Source organism: Corvus brachyrhynchos, unplaced genomic scaffold (genome assembly GCF_000691975.1).
Source record: "Corvus brachyrhynchos isolate BGI_N302 unplaced genomic scaffold, ASM69197v1 scaffold5, whole genome shotgun sequence".
Classification (NCBI taxonomy): Eukaryota; Metazoa; Chordata; class Aves; order Passeriformes; family Corvidae; genus Corvus; species Corvus brachyrhynchos.
This window is the reverse complement of record NW_008238321.1, coordinates 5,625,055-5,640,810: the sequence shown is the minus strand read 5'-3', so window position 1 is coordinate 5,640,810 and position 15,756 is coordinate 5,625,055. Positions and strand designations below refer to the sequence as shown.

Sequence of the window (15,756 nt, the reverse complement as noted above, 5' to 3'; positions counted from 1 at the left end):
GCGGCCATGGCAACCTCCAAACCCCTGTCCCGCTTTTGGGAGTGGGGCCGGAACATCGTGTGCGTGGGGCGCAACTACGCCGAGCACGCCAAGGAGATGGGCAGCGCCCTGCCCGCGGAGCCGCTCTTCTTCCTCAAGCCTTCCTCGGCCTACGTGCGGGAGGGGTCCCCCATCGTGCGGCCCTACTACTGCCGGAACCTGCACCACGAGGTGGAACTGGGGGTGGTCATCGGGAAGAGGGCCCGGGCCGTGCCGCAGGACGCGGCCATGGAGCACGTGGCGGGCTATGCCCTGTGCTTGGACATGACGGCCCGGGACACGCAGGAGGAGTGCAAAAAGAAGGGGCTGCCCTGGACCTTGGCCAAAGGGTTCGGCTCATCCTGCCCGGTCAGTGACTTTGTGCCCAAGGAGAAGATCCCAGACCCGCACAAGCTGCAGATCTGGCTCAAGGTGAACGGAAAGCTGAGGCAGGAGGGGGATACCTCCTCCATGATCTTCTCCATCCCTTACCTGATCAGCTACATTAGCCAGATATTTACCCTGGAAGAAGGGGACTTGATTCTGACGGGGTCTCCCAAAGGAGTTGGGTCCGTGGAGGCCAATGATGAGATAGAGGCTGGCATCAGGGACGTGCTGTCCATGAAGTTCAAGGTGGCACAGCAGACACGGGGATCCTAATGCATGGATCCAGCCAGGAGCCTGCCTGGCATGAGGACATCTGGGAAATGAACACTTCCATGCCCCCAGGTGCCCAATGGTCTGCCACATATCAAAGGCACGGAACCCAGGACCCCAGAAGGCATTTCACTGACACAGCCCCATTTCCATGGACGCTTCAGCAAACTTGGAGTCCAGCCCAGCTTGGAGCAGGTGGTGCCCAGAAGCTCCAGATTCCAAAACCATACCTGGGAACTGGCAATAGAGACATTGGGGAGGGGAATGGGGCTGGTCATCCTTCTGTGCGTGCTTCTCTTCTGCTGATGCTTTGAGCTTTTCCGGTGTATTGCCTTAAAACAAAAACTGTTGATCAAAACAGTTCAAATGATGATGCAGGAGCTAAAGCTTGACCATACTGTGGGAAATCAGAGATGTATGTGTAGATGTGCAACCCTAAATCAAGAATTGCAGCTTCACAAAGAGTTTCTCTCCTCTACAAGAGAAAGATGTTTGATTTTTTTGATTTATTTCATTATTCCCCCCTGTTTTTTTCAAACATACAAATTAAAGGAGGATGGCTTTTCCTCCCACTCCAAGGGGCGAAGGCAGCAGGAAGTGTGCCAGATGTTTGGCAGATTGGTTTTTGTCCTCAACTGAGCTTTAAATATGTTCTGAAATAATGAAAATAATGCAAAAAGATCAAGAATAAAGGAGCATATGGGTAAAGATCATCACCAAACTTGTCTTTACTTTGACTGATTTTAATATATTTTTAGTGAAACTGTAACTGCAGCAGTTGCTGTTACCCAGTGCAGTGCAGCAGTTGGAGTTTTTAAGTATTTCCAGCTGCTGAAAGCCACACTGGGTAACTTTCCCATTTCCAACTCCAGCTGATCTAACACTCCCCACCAGTTTGCATGACAGCAAGTTCTCTTTCAATTCAACAGAGCAAATTGTAAAATATAATTTAAAAAATCCTCCCCATGCAAACATCAAAACTTACCAATTTCAAAGGTTGCACAGAACTGGCTCATTTCTAACAAAAACAGATGGATTTTTTTTTTTTTTTACATAAATGCAAAGCACCAAAGTTAAACACTCCATTTATCAGAGCCAGATCTTAATAACTGCTAGGAAAAGATTTTAAAAGTGGGGAGTTTTACAGAGAAAATTCCTGTTTCCCAAAGAGAAGCACCTCTGTGAGAGCAGCGTGGTGCAGGGTGCTGCACGCCACACTGGGAGAAGAAAGCAGAACACGGTGTAGAATTTAAATAGACATTAGGGTGAGCAGTTCTGGAAGAGGAAGGATGGAATTAAGTGTCTGTACTGTTTGCATTTCCTCCTGCCTGTCAAACATTCCCGTCTCTGGCAACAGCAGCAGGGCATCATTTGCAGTTTGGTCTCCAGCCCTGGGTATTGACAGGACTGGGATTGAGTTATTGGAAACATTCCCTTCAGAATGGGAATTGTTATGGCTGGAAAATGTTGAATTGTTTATTGCTACAAGAGGGATGCCGTGACCCAACACTGACAGCATTTTTGGGGTCTTTTCACCCATGTGAGTCAGGGATGCAATCTGGGGTTGCTTGTCAGGATTTCCTGTTTCTGTGGATGTTTTCTCTGTGCCATGTTGCTTTAAGGGGTAGGGAGGGCACCAGGGGGATCCGAGTTCCCCAGGGTGTCCTGGCCTAACAAACCCTTTGCCCAACAGAGGGGATCTCCCTCTGTTTGAAATAAGCCGAGTCCCAACATGCCCAGAAGGTGAGAATGTAACAAATACAGCAGCATGAGGGGAAGCTACGGACAGGAATATATTAAAAATAGGGGAAAAATACATGGAGAAAGGCACAGTGTTCATACCTGGGTTCTTTAAGTCCAGCTTTGGTGAACGGAGTCCTGCTTACAGTCTCAGCTTGATTGATTGCTTGTCAGAGGTCACTGCTAATTGATTACTCTGCTCTAATTAGACTTAGTCTGCCCAGGGGGGATCACTCCTGCTGTTGCCCAAAGTTCCATGTTTGGCCTCACCAAGGTGCACCGCAAACACAGGCAATATTTCAAGGGGGAATTCTTTATTTCTTTAACAAAAAAGCAGCAAAGCAGTTAAAACCACAGAAGCTCAGCAGATCTGTCTTGACCTATTTGTTATTTCTGATTTTTTCAAAGATCTCAGCTGAGTGAGGAAACCTTCCAGCCCTCTTGGAAGGGGTTGAATTTGGTAGAATTAACTTTTAAGCTGAGGCCCAAGTACACTTTTAAAAGTGCCATCACCCAAAAATATGAACTCAGAAGCCCACTTAGAGGTATTGTAACGTGCACTCCTTCTTTACCATCAGAACAGACTTGGCAAAATCCAACAGCAGCAGAATTCCATCTCTAACAACAGCGTGAAGGAATTCTTTCCTACCATTTATTAATATTTCCAATCTCTTCCCAACACGCTCTGACTCGCCTCTACAGGATCTGCCAGTTTGCAGGAAAGAAGATTCACTTTTAATCCAGTTCTCCAGTTGGGTGACAAAGTAACCTGGAAAAATAATTAAGGATCTTTGTTATCACAGCACCTTGATAGAGATTACTTTCAGATGTCAAGAGCATGTTTGACAGATTTATTTACATCATTTCCTGTATGAGTACACACATACCTGTCACTGCTGAAGTAAAACACTTCCATTTTGTCCTGGAAGTAGGGAGAGTGGGGAGATGGGAGAGTAAGAAGAGTTTGGCCAAAAAGAACAAGTTTAAAAGTGAAAAACAGCCACTGTTTTAAATTAACATTAAATACTAACTTTGAAATAAATCTTGCTTCGTTCCAAGAGGAGTTGCCATTTCAGTGCAGTCTTCTGGTCTTCTTCCAGCATGAGGAATTCATGGACCTGTTAACAGGACACCACAGAACACTTCAGCAGGTAGTTAAAACATCTCCACAACAGAATGATGATAAAAATAACATCTTACATATTTTTCTGCTTTAACGTGGTGTTTGGTGTGATATATATACCAAGACAGTCAAATCAACAAGAATAAATTGCAGGGTGTTTAAGAATCGGAGTTAGGGATTTCCAGCCACATTCTCAGGAAAGCAGAGTTCTGAATTGGGTGTTCACTCTTACATTGAACACAATTCTTGTTGACAGCTGCTGATTTCCAACTTTTGCCTTGTCAAACAGCTCTGTGTGTGTCCATCCATCCATCCATCCATCCATCCATCCATCCATGCAATTTTTGTAACTCTTGTACACACACAGAGAACATTTACATATATTTGTAATTCTCATCAGGCTCCACAGCTCAGCTCAGTAAGAACAGCCTGATTCACTCCTTACTGTGCAGCCCAAGGTTTCCTCAGCTACGCAGTCAGACAGGTAGCAGGAACGCAGGGTGCCTGTGTGATCTGTCACATCCACCAGGATGTCAAAGCTGGCAAAGGTGGACTTGCACTGTGGAGAGACATCACTGCAGAAGGTGCAAGTGTTTGACACTTCATTCACGATGAACCGGCAGATTGAGCTGAAAGGAGGAGAGAATTCATGCAGATATGCAATTTATTCTTCCTAAAACATTTTTCTAGACTCAGATTTCCCAAGACACTTTGTCTTTAAAAAAATTTCTCATCTCCTAAACTCATGAGTCTGTCTGAGACAAAGTGGCCTCTTTCTTCTTCACTCTACAACCACAAAGAGCAAGTCCTTCACAGAGCCCGGAGCAGAAACCCACATGGCATCCTCCAGAGGAGTTTTATTTCTTCTCTGGGACTGGACTAAAATATTGCTCCATCTCATGTGGGTCTGGGCAAGAGGGACAAGCAGTTTTTAGCACAAATTCCAAGCAGGCAGTTGCTCACCATCTGTTGCGCAGAACTTTGGACACGTTCTCATCGATGTCCAGGGTGGAAATGTAGCCGTAAATAATTCCATGGAGAGGGTCCAGTTTCCCATCACTCTGGAGAGCTTTTTCTTTCAGCTGTTCTACTGTATAAACATCCACTACAGTCTCCACTACGAGTTTAAAAGACACGTTAAGTGTGTCTGAGCAAAAAATGATTCAGAAGAGCAACAGCAAAATGGATCTTAAGGCAATAAAAAGGAGATTTAAAGTAGCAGAGAAGCCTCCCCCCCCCCCCACAAAAAAAAAAAAAGTGAAACAAAAAGGGACTCAGATCAGGAATATATCTCTTATTTAATCTTTGTATCTTCCGAATGGAGTTTTTGACAAAAGCTTTCCCCCTCAATCTTCCATACTTATTCCACACAGAAGGAACACACCAGAGAGGCTGCAGCTGGCACAGGCAGCTGAAAATAATTAATTGATAAAATCAGGGACAGCCTGATAACTACAGTCCAAGCTTTAAATATTCAGCCAGGCTGTACCTGAGTTTTGTTTCTCTGAACACACAGAGCAGGAATTCTTTCAGCTGCACTATGAAATTACATTGTGCAGGTAAATAAAATCAAATATCTGTGTCCATGCTTACAGTTAATGGTTTCATTTGCCAGCTCCTTCGCTGGGTTGGGCAGAACTCCTGCCTGGGCACTCTCTTTGATGAAGCTGAAGAGAACATTTGCTTCTGCTGTTTCTGAAGATGCATTTTTAAAAGTTATTAGTATATGTTGCATGTAAAAATCACAGCATTTTTATATTTTACAAGTTTTTATTCTGGTGGCACCAACACGTTGGAATTAGCCAAGATTTGCTTTTCTCTTTTTTATTTTAACTGTTAGTCCTGCATGGAATAAACGTATGAAGGAAAATAATAAAATTTTAAAAATAAAATAAAAGTAGAAGCCAAAGGCATTGGTCATCACATAGACAAAAAGCAAGGAGTTTTATGAGAAGCAGGCAGAAGAAATCACAGTTCTAATAGATTAATTAATGCATTTTAGCCCAGAATAATTACTAAAACCAAAGAAATGCTTCAGCAGCTCTTACCTGGGTTAGTTGTAATGATGGTTTTGGATATCACAGTTGCAGTCATGCAGTTCCTAAATTTGTCAAAATTGATTCTCACATCTGATGCGAATATAACTGTGCACAAAAACGCCCCCATGTTACTGTAGAATAAATGTCACATTAAGAACTACAGTAAAAACATAAACCAGACTGTTTTACCTGTTTCTTGGGGGATCCAACTCTGTGCCAGCTGGATGGATTCATTATCCCAGCTAAATTAAACAAAAGTGGATGTATCATAACATTTTTCAAACAGCACTCAAACTGTTTCCTACTAAACTACTAAATGATGTAGTTGTAATCAAAATGGCCAAAGGGGATATGACTCCTTTGTGACACGCATGGCATTGAAATTCCGTGTGCCTATTTTATCCCATGCCAAACAGGAGAAAATAAAGATGGGTTTCAATGCAGGATATACCTGGGGAAATTCTGTATTTCAGCTCTTATCAAAGTCATTTCTAGCTAAAGCAAACCCCAGTTAAAAGAGCTGTTTGTGAGCTGGGCTGTGCTGGGTCAGGCTGATTGCTCAGTTCCCTAGGCCAGATGCTCAGCCACTTCCCAACAATGGGATCTTTGTGACTGGGATGATGAGACTGGAGTGAGGTCAGACATATCCCTCAAAAATGGTAATTTCGTGGTCTCTTGATAAAATCTCATTCAGTTCCTCCCAAATTTGGCTGGCAAGAACACAGCCAAAGCACGGATTTGTTCTGGTGGGTTTTCTCCTTAATCCTTGGAAAAAGATTTAAGATATTTCCTTTTTATCTAATATTGCTCTGCCACCTCTTCACTGCTGAGCTCTGAAATACTCTGGCAATGCCCAAGTCCCAGCACTGAAAGAGAACTGTTGGAGGAGCTGCTCCAAATTAACCCTGAGCTGGAGGATTTCACCCCAGAGATGCTTGTTTTGGGTTTGTGGGTACAAATTGTGTTAAACATCCCATGATAAACATCCTTAATGATAACACAGTTCCTAGCTCACAGTGCAGGGCAGGCTGCCTACTTCCCTTGAGGGAACAAAGGTCACTGAAGTCATTTTTTAACCACCAAACAGCAATCCCAAGGCAAGGGAATACCCACACAACCTGGCACATGGAAAAGCCACAGGTTTATTGAACAAATGAACTCTGGGCAAAATGCAAGGGTTCCTCTGTAAACAAGGCACTGTTTACAAGCAGGGATGGGGTAGGTGGAGTCGTGTTTGTAAACAGGCCAGAGTTTGAAAATACAGCCAAAGTCGTATCAAAATGTTTCTGCATTATTTTAGATATTTGAAAACTATTTTAAAACTGTTTCAACCTATTTCCACTCCACTTGCAATTCTGCTTGGCCTTAAACATGGATCATGCTCTTCTGTTTCCTGCCCTCCTGTTTGTGGAAGAAACACAACAGCCTTTGCAGCTGCTTTTAAATGCCATTTCCTGAATTATCTCAAATGTCCTCATTTTTAAAAAGGAATTATTTGGAACTAAGCTTCATTTTGCCATCCATGAGCCAGCAGGCTGTCAGCAAGCCATAAAACGATGCAAGATATATAAGGCCACTCTAATGACTCTCTTTTTAAAATTCTTTTCAGTGTACATTGCTGCCTCATCTCAGTTGCCTCCTAAATAACAATATATTTAAATTAAAAGACAAGCTTATAGTTAATTAGTGTGTGTTATAGCTGATTTCTTTACCTGTGCTTGAATGAATTTGAGTCTTTTAGAGAATTAAAGAATATTTTACCATACTATTGGGAAAGACCTCTCTGTCTCATCGTACAGCTTTACTTCACACCTCTGTCCTTTTCTTTTGTCTGAAGTCATAAAATACTTTGGCTCCCCAACCTTTAAGAAGAAAGAGAAGTAGTCAGTTGTCCTCTACTCAGTGTTTAGGAGAATAAAACTCATAACCTAGAAAATAGAAAGGTTGGAAAAAAGGGGGAGAAACTGTCTAGACTACTAAAAAGGGGATCATTTAATTTTTCCCTTCATTTTCTTGCTAAAAATCTCATCAAAACATGTGTGTGGATATTGTCACTCGGCTGCCAACCTGAGCAAACTGAGCCCTGGCCACTGTGAGGCCCAAAATCCATATTGACACATATTTACAATGAAGTTACTCATGGCAGAGCAGAGAAATTGTCCTCACTTACTGACATTACAGCTGCCAGCACGTTGAGGACTCTCCCATGGAGGCTTTGTCCATTTGCCACGATGTCCCCCAGGGAATAATAATCCTGAGGGTCCTTGACAGGCAGGTGCAGCAGAGACAGGAGTCTGGTGTCTGTTTCGTAGCAAGAAGAGGTTTTGACCACGGAGTGATTTTCACTGAGCAATAATTTGTAGCAACTAGAACAGAACCGATCACATGGATCAGCACTGCACTCACTGATGCATCAACAGTGTGAAATGTTAATTCATAGGAAAAACCTCATTCCATTTTAGTTTTTCCTAAAGGTACAAAAAAATTCTGGTAGGTTTTACTCAAAGAAGGAGATTTACTCTGTTTAGTAACAAAGAACATTATTGCTTTATGACCATCTATTTATGAAATATATTCTCCTTTGAGATTTGACCAGACATTGCTGAGCACAAGAGGGCAGGTACAGCTACACAAGAAGAAAACACCAAATATTTCTACCAATTTCATGTTGCTGGAAATTAGAGCAAGTCTTAACTTTAATCTTTCTAGAAAGAACTACCACGCTATGCTTTAAATTTACCTAGGAGTTACAGGGTTGAATTTTTCTTCTCTTTCTGCTTCCTTTGACTGAATTAAAGGATTTTCAATTGTAACTGAAATAAAACATTGAGAAGTAATGTTAGAAATTGATTATAGATACAATTACAGATATTCTTGTGTGTATGCTCTGCATGCTCACAAGTTTTACCCAAACAACCACGGGCAGCAAAATCTTTCTATTAACTTAAAAAGATAAAAGCACATCCTGTAAATAAATACAGGATTTTTGTTGTGGTTTTATGAGCAATCATAGTCATGGCTATAACTGAGGGAAGACAAACACCGAATAGCTTTACAGCTTATTTTGCATCATTTATAATCACATAATCATTTATAAGACCCCAATATAATGTAAGATTTTACACTGATTAACTGCAGGCCAGTTCTGAGCTGCTGCACGCAGTGTGTTTCTGCCTGGTCGTTTTGTTGACATATTTACTGGGCTAGAGTTTAAATCCTTGGAATCTTGCTCCTTTCCTCTTTATACTCAACAGAACTGAACAATTTGTTTCCAATTAGGCTGTTTGCTGAGTCCTCAGAGCAAAACACAGCAAAGCCACCAGCACACCACTGATTTACATGCAAACAAACGTGGTAGGAATAAAGTCCAACTTACCACAGTCACCAACTCTGAAGCTTTCTGAGAGGGATCTGATGTATTCTTCTCTGCCCCACGACTGGACATTTATGAAATAAGTTGGGGAATCACGAATGGTAAAACTGAAGGTGTATCTTTCAGTCCCAATGTCTGCAAAAATAAAGAGCACTGTAGCAATTCCTCAGCACAGCTTGATTTCTAACTAGAATATGTGTACAAAAACTACTATTTTGAGATTTTCCTGGATTTTGGCATGAACTTTCTCCCACTAGAGGCCAGCAGGTGGTGCAGGAACACGGTGGTGTTTGGGAATGGGCTGCAATTCCTCCTATACTTGTACTTCTCCACCTCGCCCTTAACTTCAGCCTTCTCCCCGAGCTGGAATGGCTCTCCAGGACTGGAGGTGCTCCCTGACAGTGTCTGTACCAACCCTGACTGTAGATTTGTTATTTCAATATACAATTAATGCTGTATTAACAACATATAATTCCCATTTTTTCCCAGATGAAGCTGTTGCTACTCAGGCCAGAAATTACTTGTGTCACTTCTCAAGACAGGTCCTCAACATTCCTGTTATAAGAGAGAACGAATATGAAGGCACTAGATCCATTCCAGCAGTATTTATGGAAGAGTGGGTTCATATTGGTTCCATCTTCAGAACATGAAGCCCTTCCATGACAGAGTTTTTCCAATTCCTAATTTATATGGTTTAGCCAAACCAATGCTGCTCTTTCATCTTGGTTCTCAAACACACACAATTTTTTTTTTTTTGGTGCATTTTTATTTTATCCATTTTACACTGAGAAATCTGTTTATCATTTAAATATTGATTTTGGTCATCTCTGCCAAATTACACTGTTGAAGGAAATCAAGTAAAAAGAGTTTAAAGAGACTGTACTTTTTCGGTCTGGAAAGCTTCTGACATCTGTTTTCCCAATAACCACCCCGATTACATTCTGAAAAATAAAAAGATTGTAGAGTACAAGTATTAAACCCAGATGTAGATGATGAATTGGATTTCATGGAATTATACTCTGCTGATGATAATAAACATATTTCTGACTGGTAATCATTTTAATCTATTTATTCCACAGTACCGTATGAGCTAAAGAGTAAAACATAAACACACAAGTTTACTTTAGGCAAAAATTGTGACTAATAAAAATATTAAAATAAATACATCTGTTTCTGTTTGTGAAGAAAATGGGAGGACAAAAGTTCACCCCAAACCTTCACAATTTTGGCTGTTCTACAGCAATCTCTCCTCAGGTAGGCAGCAATGTTGTTGTTTCATGCTCTCTGCACAGGTCTCAGATCTCCTCAAATGCTCCATGAAAAGTCTGGGCAGGATTTATTTCACAGTTAAATGTCCAAGGTTTTCCTGGCTGTCGGCACCATGAGCTACACGTGTGCACCCACAGGAGGTTATCCTGGCCTCATCCAAGCAACCTAAATTTCTACAGGTGCCTCTCTCTTGCTGTCTTTCAACTGACTCCAAGGGAGCTGAGGCGAGGAACTTTTCTCTTAATTCAAACCAAAATCAATCTTATTCTGCTTTGCTAAACCTGTATTTATTATGGAAAAACATCCTGTTCTCAATTGTCAAACACAACTACTGGGAGCAAACACACGTGTAGATATAATGTCATATCATATCATATATCATATCATATCCTAGCTGTGTGGTGGGTTGTTATTGTTTTTCAGGTGGTCCTAAAAACTGTGAGAGAAGAGTTTTGCAGTGTTAGTTTGGTATTTAAGAGGTAAGCAAGGAAAGTTAGAGTGGGACAAGGACTGCAAGGAGAGACTGACAGTGCAATACTGCCAGGATCCTTCAAAACATGAAGCATTCCACATCACTTCCATTTCATAGAATCCTGGAATGGTTTAGGTTGGAAGAGGCCTTAAAGCCCATCCAGTCCCACCCCCTGCCATGGGCAGGGACACCTTCCACTGTCCCAGGTTGCTCCAGCCTGGCCTTGGGCACTTCCAGGGACGTGGCAACCACAGCTCCGTCACACATCCCCCTCTCGCAGTACTACTGACTGTCTCATTCCAGCAGAATTCCAGAGCCAGCTAGGAAGGGCGGGGTTACAATTCAGTAACCCACCCAGGATTAATTTTGTACCTATTCACGAAGCAGCGTGACCTGCCTGAGTTCACTGCAACAACATTGACACGTGCTCAAAAATCAGCTCTCCCGTTCCCAGTTCCCTTGGAATCACTAGAGGGAGCACGGGAACTGCCTTAGGCTGCAGGGATGGAAATACTCAGTAAGAGGGCACTTGTGTACAGCAGTGTAATATCCCCCTTTCAGACTAACCGAATACTTTATGTCCACTGCATGTAGTGATTCTGATTAGGATTTTGTTTTTCTGTTTTGGGTTTTGTTTCTTAATTTCAAAAAAAATCTATTGAATCAGAGTGCAACATTCCCTGTATCTCAGCACCAGTCAAAAGAACTGACATTTAGGATGAGTGCCCACAGAAATTAGGCTGATGTAAATATCCAGTTTCCCAAAGAAATCTGCTCCGGCCCTGCTGAAAATGTGTTCACCTCTGTGTCTCCAACACCAAGCCTGCATGGGGAGCTGGCAGAAGGAAGGGATCTGGCTAGAAACTATTTTGGACTAAGGAAGGGAGAAAAACTTCCAGAGATCATTTCCTTGATCAGCTCATTGTGCAACCGCCCAAGCACTAATTTCCCCAAAAGAGGAGGGGAACACAGCCCCCCCCATGCTGCCTGTTTTGGCAGAGCACTGCTTAAGGCTGCTCAACCAACTCATGAACACACTGCAAGTGTTTACACTTGAATCTCTTTCACTTTTTAAAATAAACAGCAAACGAATAAACCGTGACATTTTCATACTTCAAATTGTGTGTTCAGCTGTTTTAACGTCCTAACACAACACACACTGATCATTGCATCATGAATTACTATTTTATAAAAACACTTTCATTACCATGTGTTGCTAACTGCAATACTCAAGATTAGCTTTATTTGTAAAATAAAAGCTTTGAACTGGGTTAGTGGATCATTATTTGGGAGGAACTGTTAATGACAGGTTAAATTAGCATTGCTAAAGATCAGTTTGGATCAATATGGCTGTGAGGGGATAGAAAACGTCTCTTAGATCATCCCTTTTCTGTGATTCCTCTTACAATTTTTTAAAGTAAGTGAGAAAAGAAAATTGTGCCATCCCAAATAAAAAGCTGTGGGAATGGGAAAACGCTGTGTTTTCACTCTTTTCAGGAACATCACGACTTCCCTGGGGCAGAGGAGGGGGGATTCTGCCTCTCTGCTCAGGTGAGACCTCACCTGCAGAGATGTGTCCAGCCCTGGGGTCCCAGCACAGGACGGACATGGAACTGTTGGGGTGAGTCCAGAGGAGGCACCAAAATGATTGGAATGGCTGAAAGAATTGGGATTGCTCATCCTGGAAAAGAGAAGCTTCAGAGTGACCTAATTGTGGCCTTCCAGTGCCTGAAGGAACTGACAAGAAACATGGAGAGAGTCAAGGGATGGAGTGACGGGACGAGGGAGAAGGGCTTCACACAAAGAGAGCAGGGTTAGATGGGATATTGGGAAGGAATTTTTGGCTGTGAGGGTGGGGAGGCCCTGGCACAGGTTGCCCAGAGAAGCTGTGGCTGCCCCTGGATCCTTGGAAGTGTCCAAGGCCAGGTTAGGCCAGGTTGGACAGTGGGGCTTGAAGAAACCTGGGACAGTGGAAGATGTCCCTGCCCATGGCAGGGGGTGGCACTGGATGGACTTCAAGCTCCCTTCTAACCCAAACCATTCTGTGATTCTACAAAAACCTGCTTTTTTATCCCAAAGAAACAGAAACAACCTTGCCATGGAACTGTGAGATTTTTACCCAGTTCAAACACCCTTCAGCAAGAGCTGAGTGTGAATAACCAGGGCTGTGTCATTGGCTCAGAGGCACTGAGCACTCCAGGATCAGGCCCTGCGTTCATAGCGTGCTGTGAGAGGCTGTTGAGGTCACAGATGTATTGTGGCTGCATAATGCTGACTCTGTAATGTCTTTAATAATGTCTTCACTAATTCAGCATCCATTTAAAGTGCTACAAAGAAGCCTCTGATACATTGAATTGTCCGGTCAATATCTGTGGTTGTGGTACCCACAGGCTGTGGACAACAGCAGCATCAATTTTCATTTTGCTGCTTTGCACACAAAGAAGGGAAGGTCCTTTCTACCCAACAATTGCACTAATGCTATTAGTACCTAAATACACATCAATTACATAATTTTGCAGTAATATAAGACAGTCAGATACAATTTCATCTGGGAACAAAAGGACCATGGCTGTGAGACTTACAGGACGAGCAAGGTTTGGATGCAGATCTGAAAGTGCAACAAAGTCCCGTGCTGAACGAGAATGAGCCATTCTTTATCTGAAACTTGAGGAAACTGACTTAGATTTTGTAAAAATCCAAACAAATCACTTAAGACCATTCACAGCGAGAATAACAAGTTAGTTTTTAACATAAATGTTTTGACCTAATAGCATCTGTTTTCAATAAGAGGCATTTCAAACCATCTGAAGTAGACAGTTCTTTATTGTTTGGATTTGGTGATGGAAGTTATGAATTTTACGGTGACGGCTCTACCTAAGCTTCTCAAATAAAGGCCTGTAATTTTTATTTATTATTCATCATTAAATTACTCCATTAGCACCAGGCTCTGAAAAATATTTACCCTCCTTCTCTCTGGGAAGTCCAACTGAATTTAATGAGGCAGTTCATATATAAAAGGCAATTTATAGGTGAGGAAAGAAAAGTGTTGGGTTGCAAAGCACCTTTAATTGAGGTTTTGGACTTAATATTAAACTACTTTAAAATGTGAGTTTATTCCTTCCTCGAAATAGAAAAGTTCTGAATTTATTAAAGTAAAATTAGTGACAACCAGTTCTTTTCAGGCTGCCAACGTGGCATTTACTGCCCAGCCCTGAGAGCACCCGGGTCCTCTCTACAGATGCCAAAGTGGGGCCATGGGTGCTTTGTTAGACCCTCTGAATGCCTCTTCTTATTTCATGGGTACCTCAGACACATTTAGATACTTAACAAAAAGTTGTCAGATTCTATTTTTTGTCGTAAAAGGAACCATTGCATTGTCCAAATCTTAATAACCTTTAATAGGAGAGAACTGCTGACATTTTTCAGAGGATGCCTGTTCAATCTTTATAACAAAATCCTGAATGGCTTTCACAGTCTTTATACCTGGAACCTCATGTGAGAATTGTTAACCATTTCATCAGGCATTAGGATAAAAATCTGTTGAACTAGAGAACAAATAAGCCTACATTTTAAAGAAAAATAAGGAGTTATCTGAGAACCAAGTGATTTCTCTAAAAGAGCATTTCAGTCTCACAGAGAGACAGCCCAGGTTTGCCTTACAGAAACTACTGAACAATGGAGTCTCAAACCTGTTCCCATCCCATTAGATGGAAGAATTTATGTTTCGCTTTGTAGGAAGGTCACCTCAGCATCCCTCCAAGGCAGAGTAATATTCTCACCTCAGAAGAAGTTAAATATTGTTAACTGCTGTACCTCACACCAGCTGGGTTGCATCAAAGGAACCAGCACCAGGCACACCTGTATTGGAGGAAGATTAAAATGGTGATTTAGTATTTTAAATGCTCTGGGTTCTGATAGCTGGAGCAGAGCTGCTCTACTCAGGGACCCCTCAGCTCCCTCAGGAGCCCCTCAACCTGCTCAGGTGCTCCTCAACAACCCTTCAGCCCATCACGGGCCCCTCAGCCTTCCTCACACACCTGCCATTCCCCTCAGGTGCCCCCTCACATACCCTCAGCCTTCCTCACACACCTGCCATTCCCCTCAGGTGCCCCCTCACATACCCTTCAACCTCCTCCTGGACTCTTCAGCCCCTCAGGTGCCCCTCCAGCCCCTCACAGACCCTCCAGACGCGAAGGAGACAAAATGGCGCCAGCGCAATGGCGGGAAAAGGGCTTCCCGCCTGCTCCTCCCTCAGGGCCAGCACGGGCTGAGGGGAGACCTTCTCCCATCCCAACACATTCAGTGGGGACTCCAGCAGGCCTGGAGTCCCTGGGCTTGAAGAGGTAACAACAGGGTTAGATGGGGTATTGGGAAGGAATTTTCGGCTGTGAGGGTGGCGAGGCCCTGGCACAGGGTGCCCAGAGAAGCTGTGGCTGTCCCTGGATCCCTGGAAGTGTCCAAGGCCAGGCTGGACAGGGCTTGGAGCATCCTGGGATAGTGGAAGGTGTTGGGGTGGGACTGGATGGGCTTTCAGGTCCCTCCCAAGCCAAACCACCCTGGGATTCCATGACTTACCAGATCAGGAATTTAAAGTCGGATTCATTCTACAAGTATAAATGCACAACACACCAGCGAGACAAAACAAATTTCAGAAATCTCTGGAGAAACCATTCCCTACTTCCTTTTTTTTATGGTTAGCTATATGGGGGAAAAAAGCCTGTATTTTACAAATTAATCAAAATTTCTGGTTTAAGATATTATTTGTATTGATTTGCACCCAATACTCCTATATTTTCAGGCTCTGCAGAAGGCTGGCTTGAGCCATTTTCTCCATTTATATTGGAAATAAAATTATATTTTATAAAATCAATACCCTTCACTTCTGCGTCATAAAAAACTTTACTCCTGATGAGTAATTTTATAACCCCAAGGTCGCGGCTATTGGAAGTTTTTAGCATAGCCTGACAAATTCTCTGTGTTGACTCTGTATTACAGGATCTTTCATTTCTTCAATTAAACAGCTGAAAATGGATCCCACCTGTGCTCTTGTATTTATTGTGTCACA

At 42.7% G+C, this 15,756-nt stretch overlaps 2 protein-coding genes across 5 annotated transcripts; one reads left to right on the top strand and one right to left on the bottom strand.

Moving 5' to 3' along the window:
• Positions 1-6: 6 nt before the first annotated feature.
• On the top strand, positions 7-1,391 carry FAHD1 (fumarylacetoacetate hydrolase domain containing 1). Its single transcript, XM_008633600.2, has one exon. The coding sequence runs from the start codon at positions 7-9 to the stop codon at positions 676-678; it is 672 nt and encodes a 223-aa protein (XP_008631822.1). The 3' UTR covers positions 679-1,391.
• Positions 1,392-2,712: 1,321 nt separating this feature from the next.
• Positions 2,713-14,789, bottom strand: MEIOB (meiosis specific with OB domains). 4 transcript variants are annotated; one of them, XM_017734020.1, is made up of 14 exons: positions 13,274-14,787; positions 9,834-9,891; positions 8,954-9,085; positions 8,318-8,390; positions 7,748-7,943; positions 7,339-7,439; positions 5,767-5,819; positions 5,587-5,682; positions 5,132-5,233; positions 4,502-4,655; positions 3,984-4,167; positions 3,447-3,533; positions 3,303-3,337; positions 3,063-3,184 (listed from the first exon to the last, which is right to left on the bottom strand). In XM_017734020.1, the coding sequence occupies exons 1-14, from the start codon at positions 13,340-13,342 to the stop codon at positions 3,151-3,153; spliced, it is 1,374 nt and encodes a 457-aa protein (XP_017589509.1). In that variant the 5' UTR covers positions 13,343-14,787; the 3' UTR covers positions 3,063-3,150. The 4 variants fall into 4 exon arrangements, with proteins under 4 accessions (XP_008631821.1, XP_017589511.1, XP_017589509.1 ...); XM_008633599.2 differs by lacking the exon at positions 3,303-3,337 and having other exon boundaries at positions 2,713-3,184; positions 13,274-14,780; XM_017734019.1 differs by having other exon boundaries at positions 3,094-3,337; positions 13,274-14,789.
• Positions 14,790-15,756: the final 967 nt, after the last annotated feature.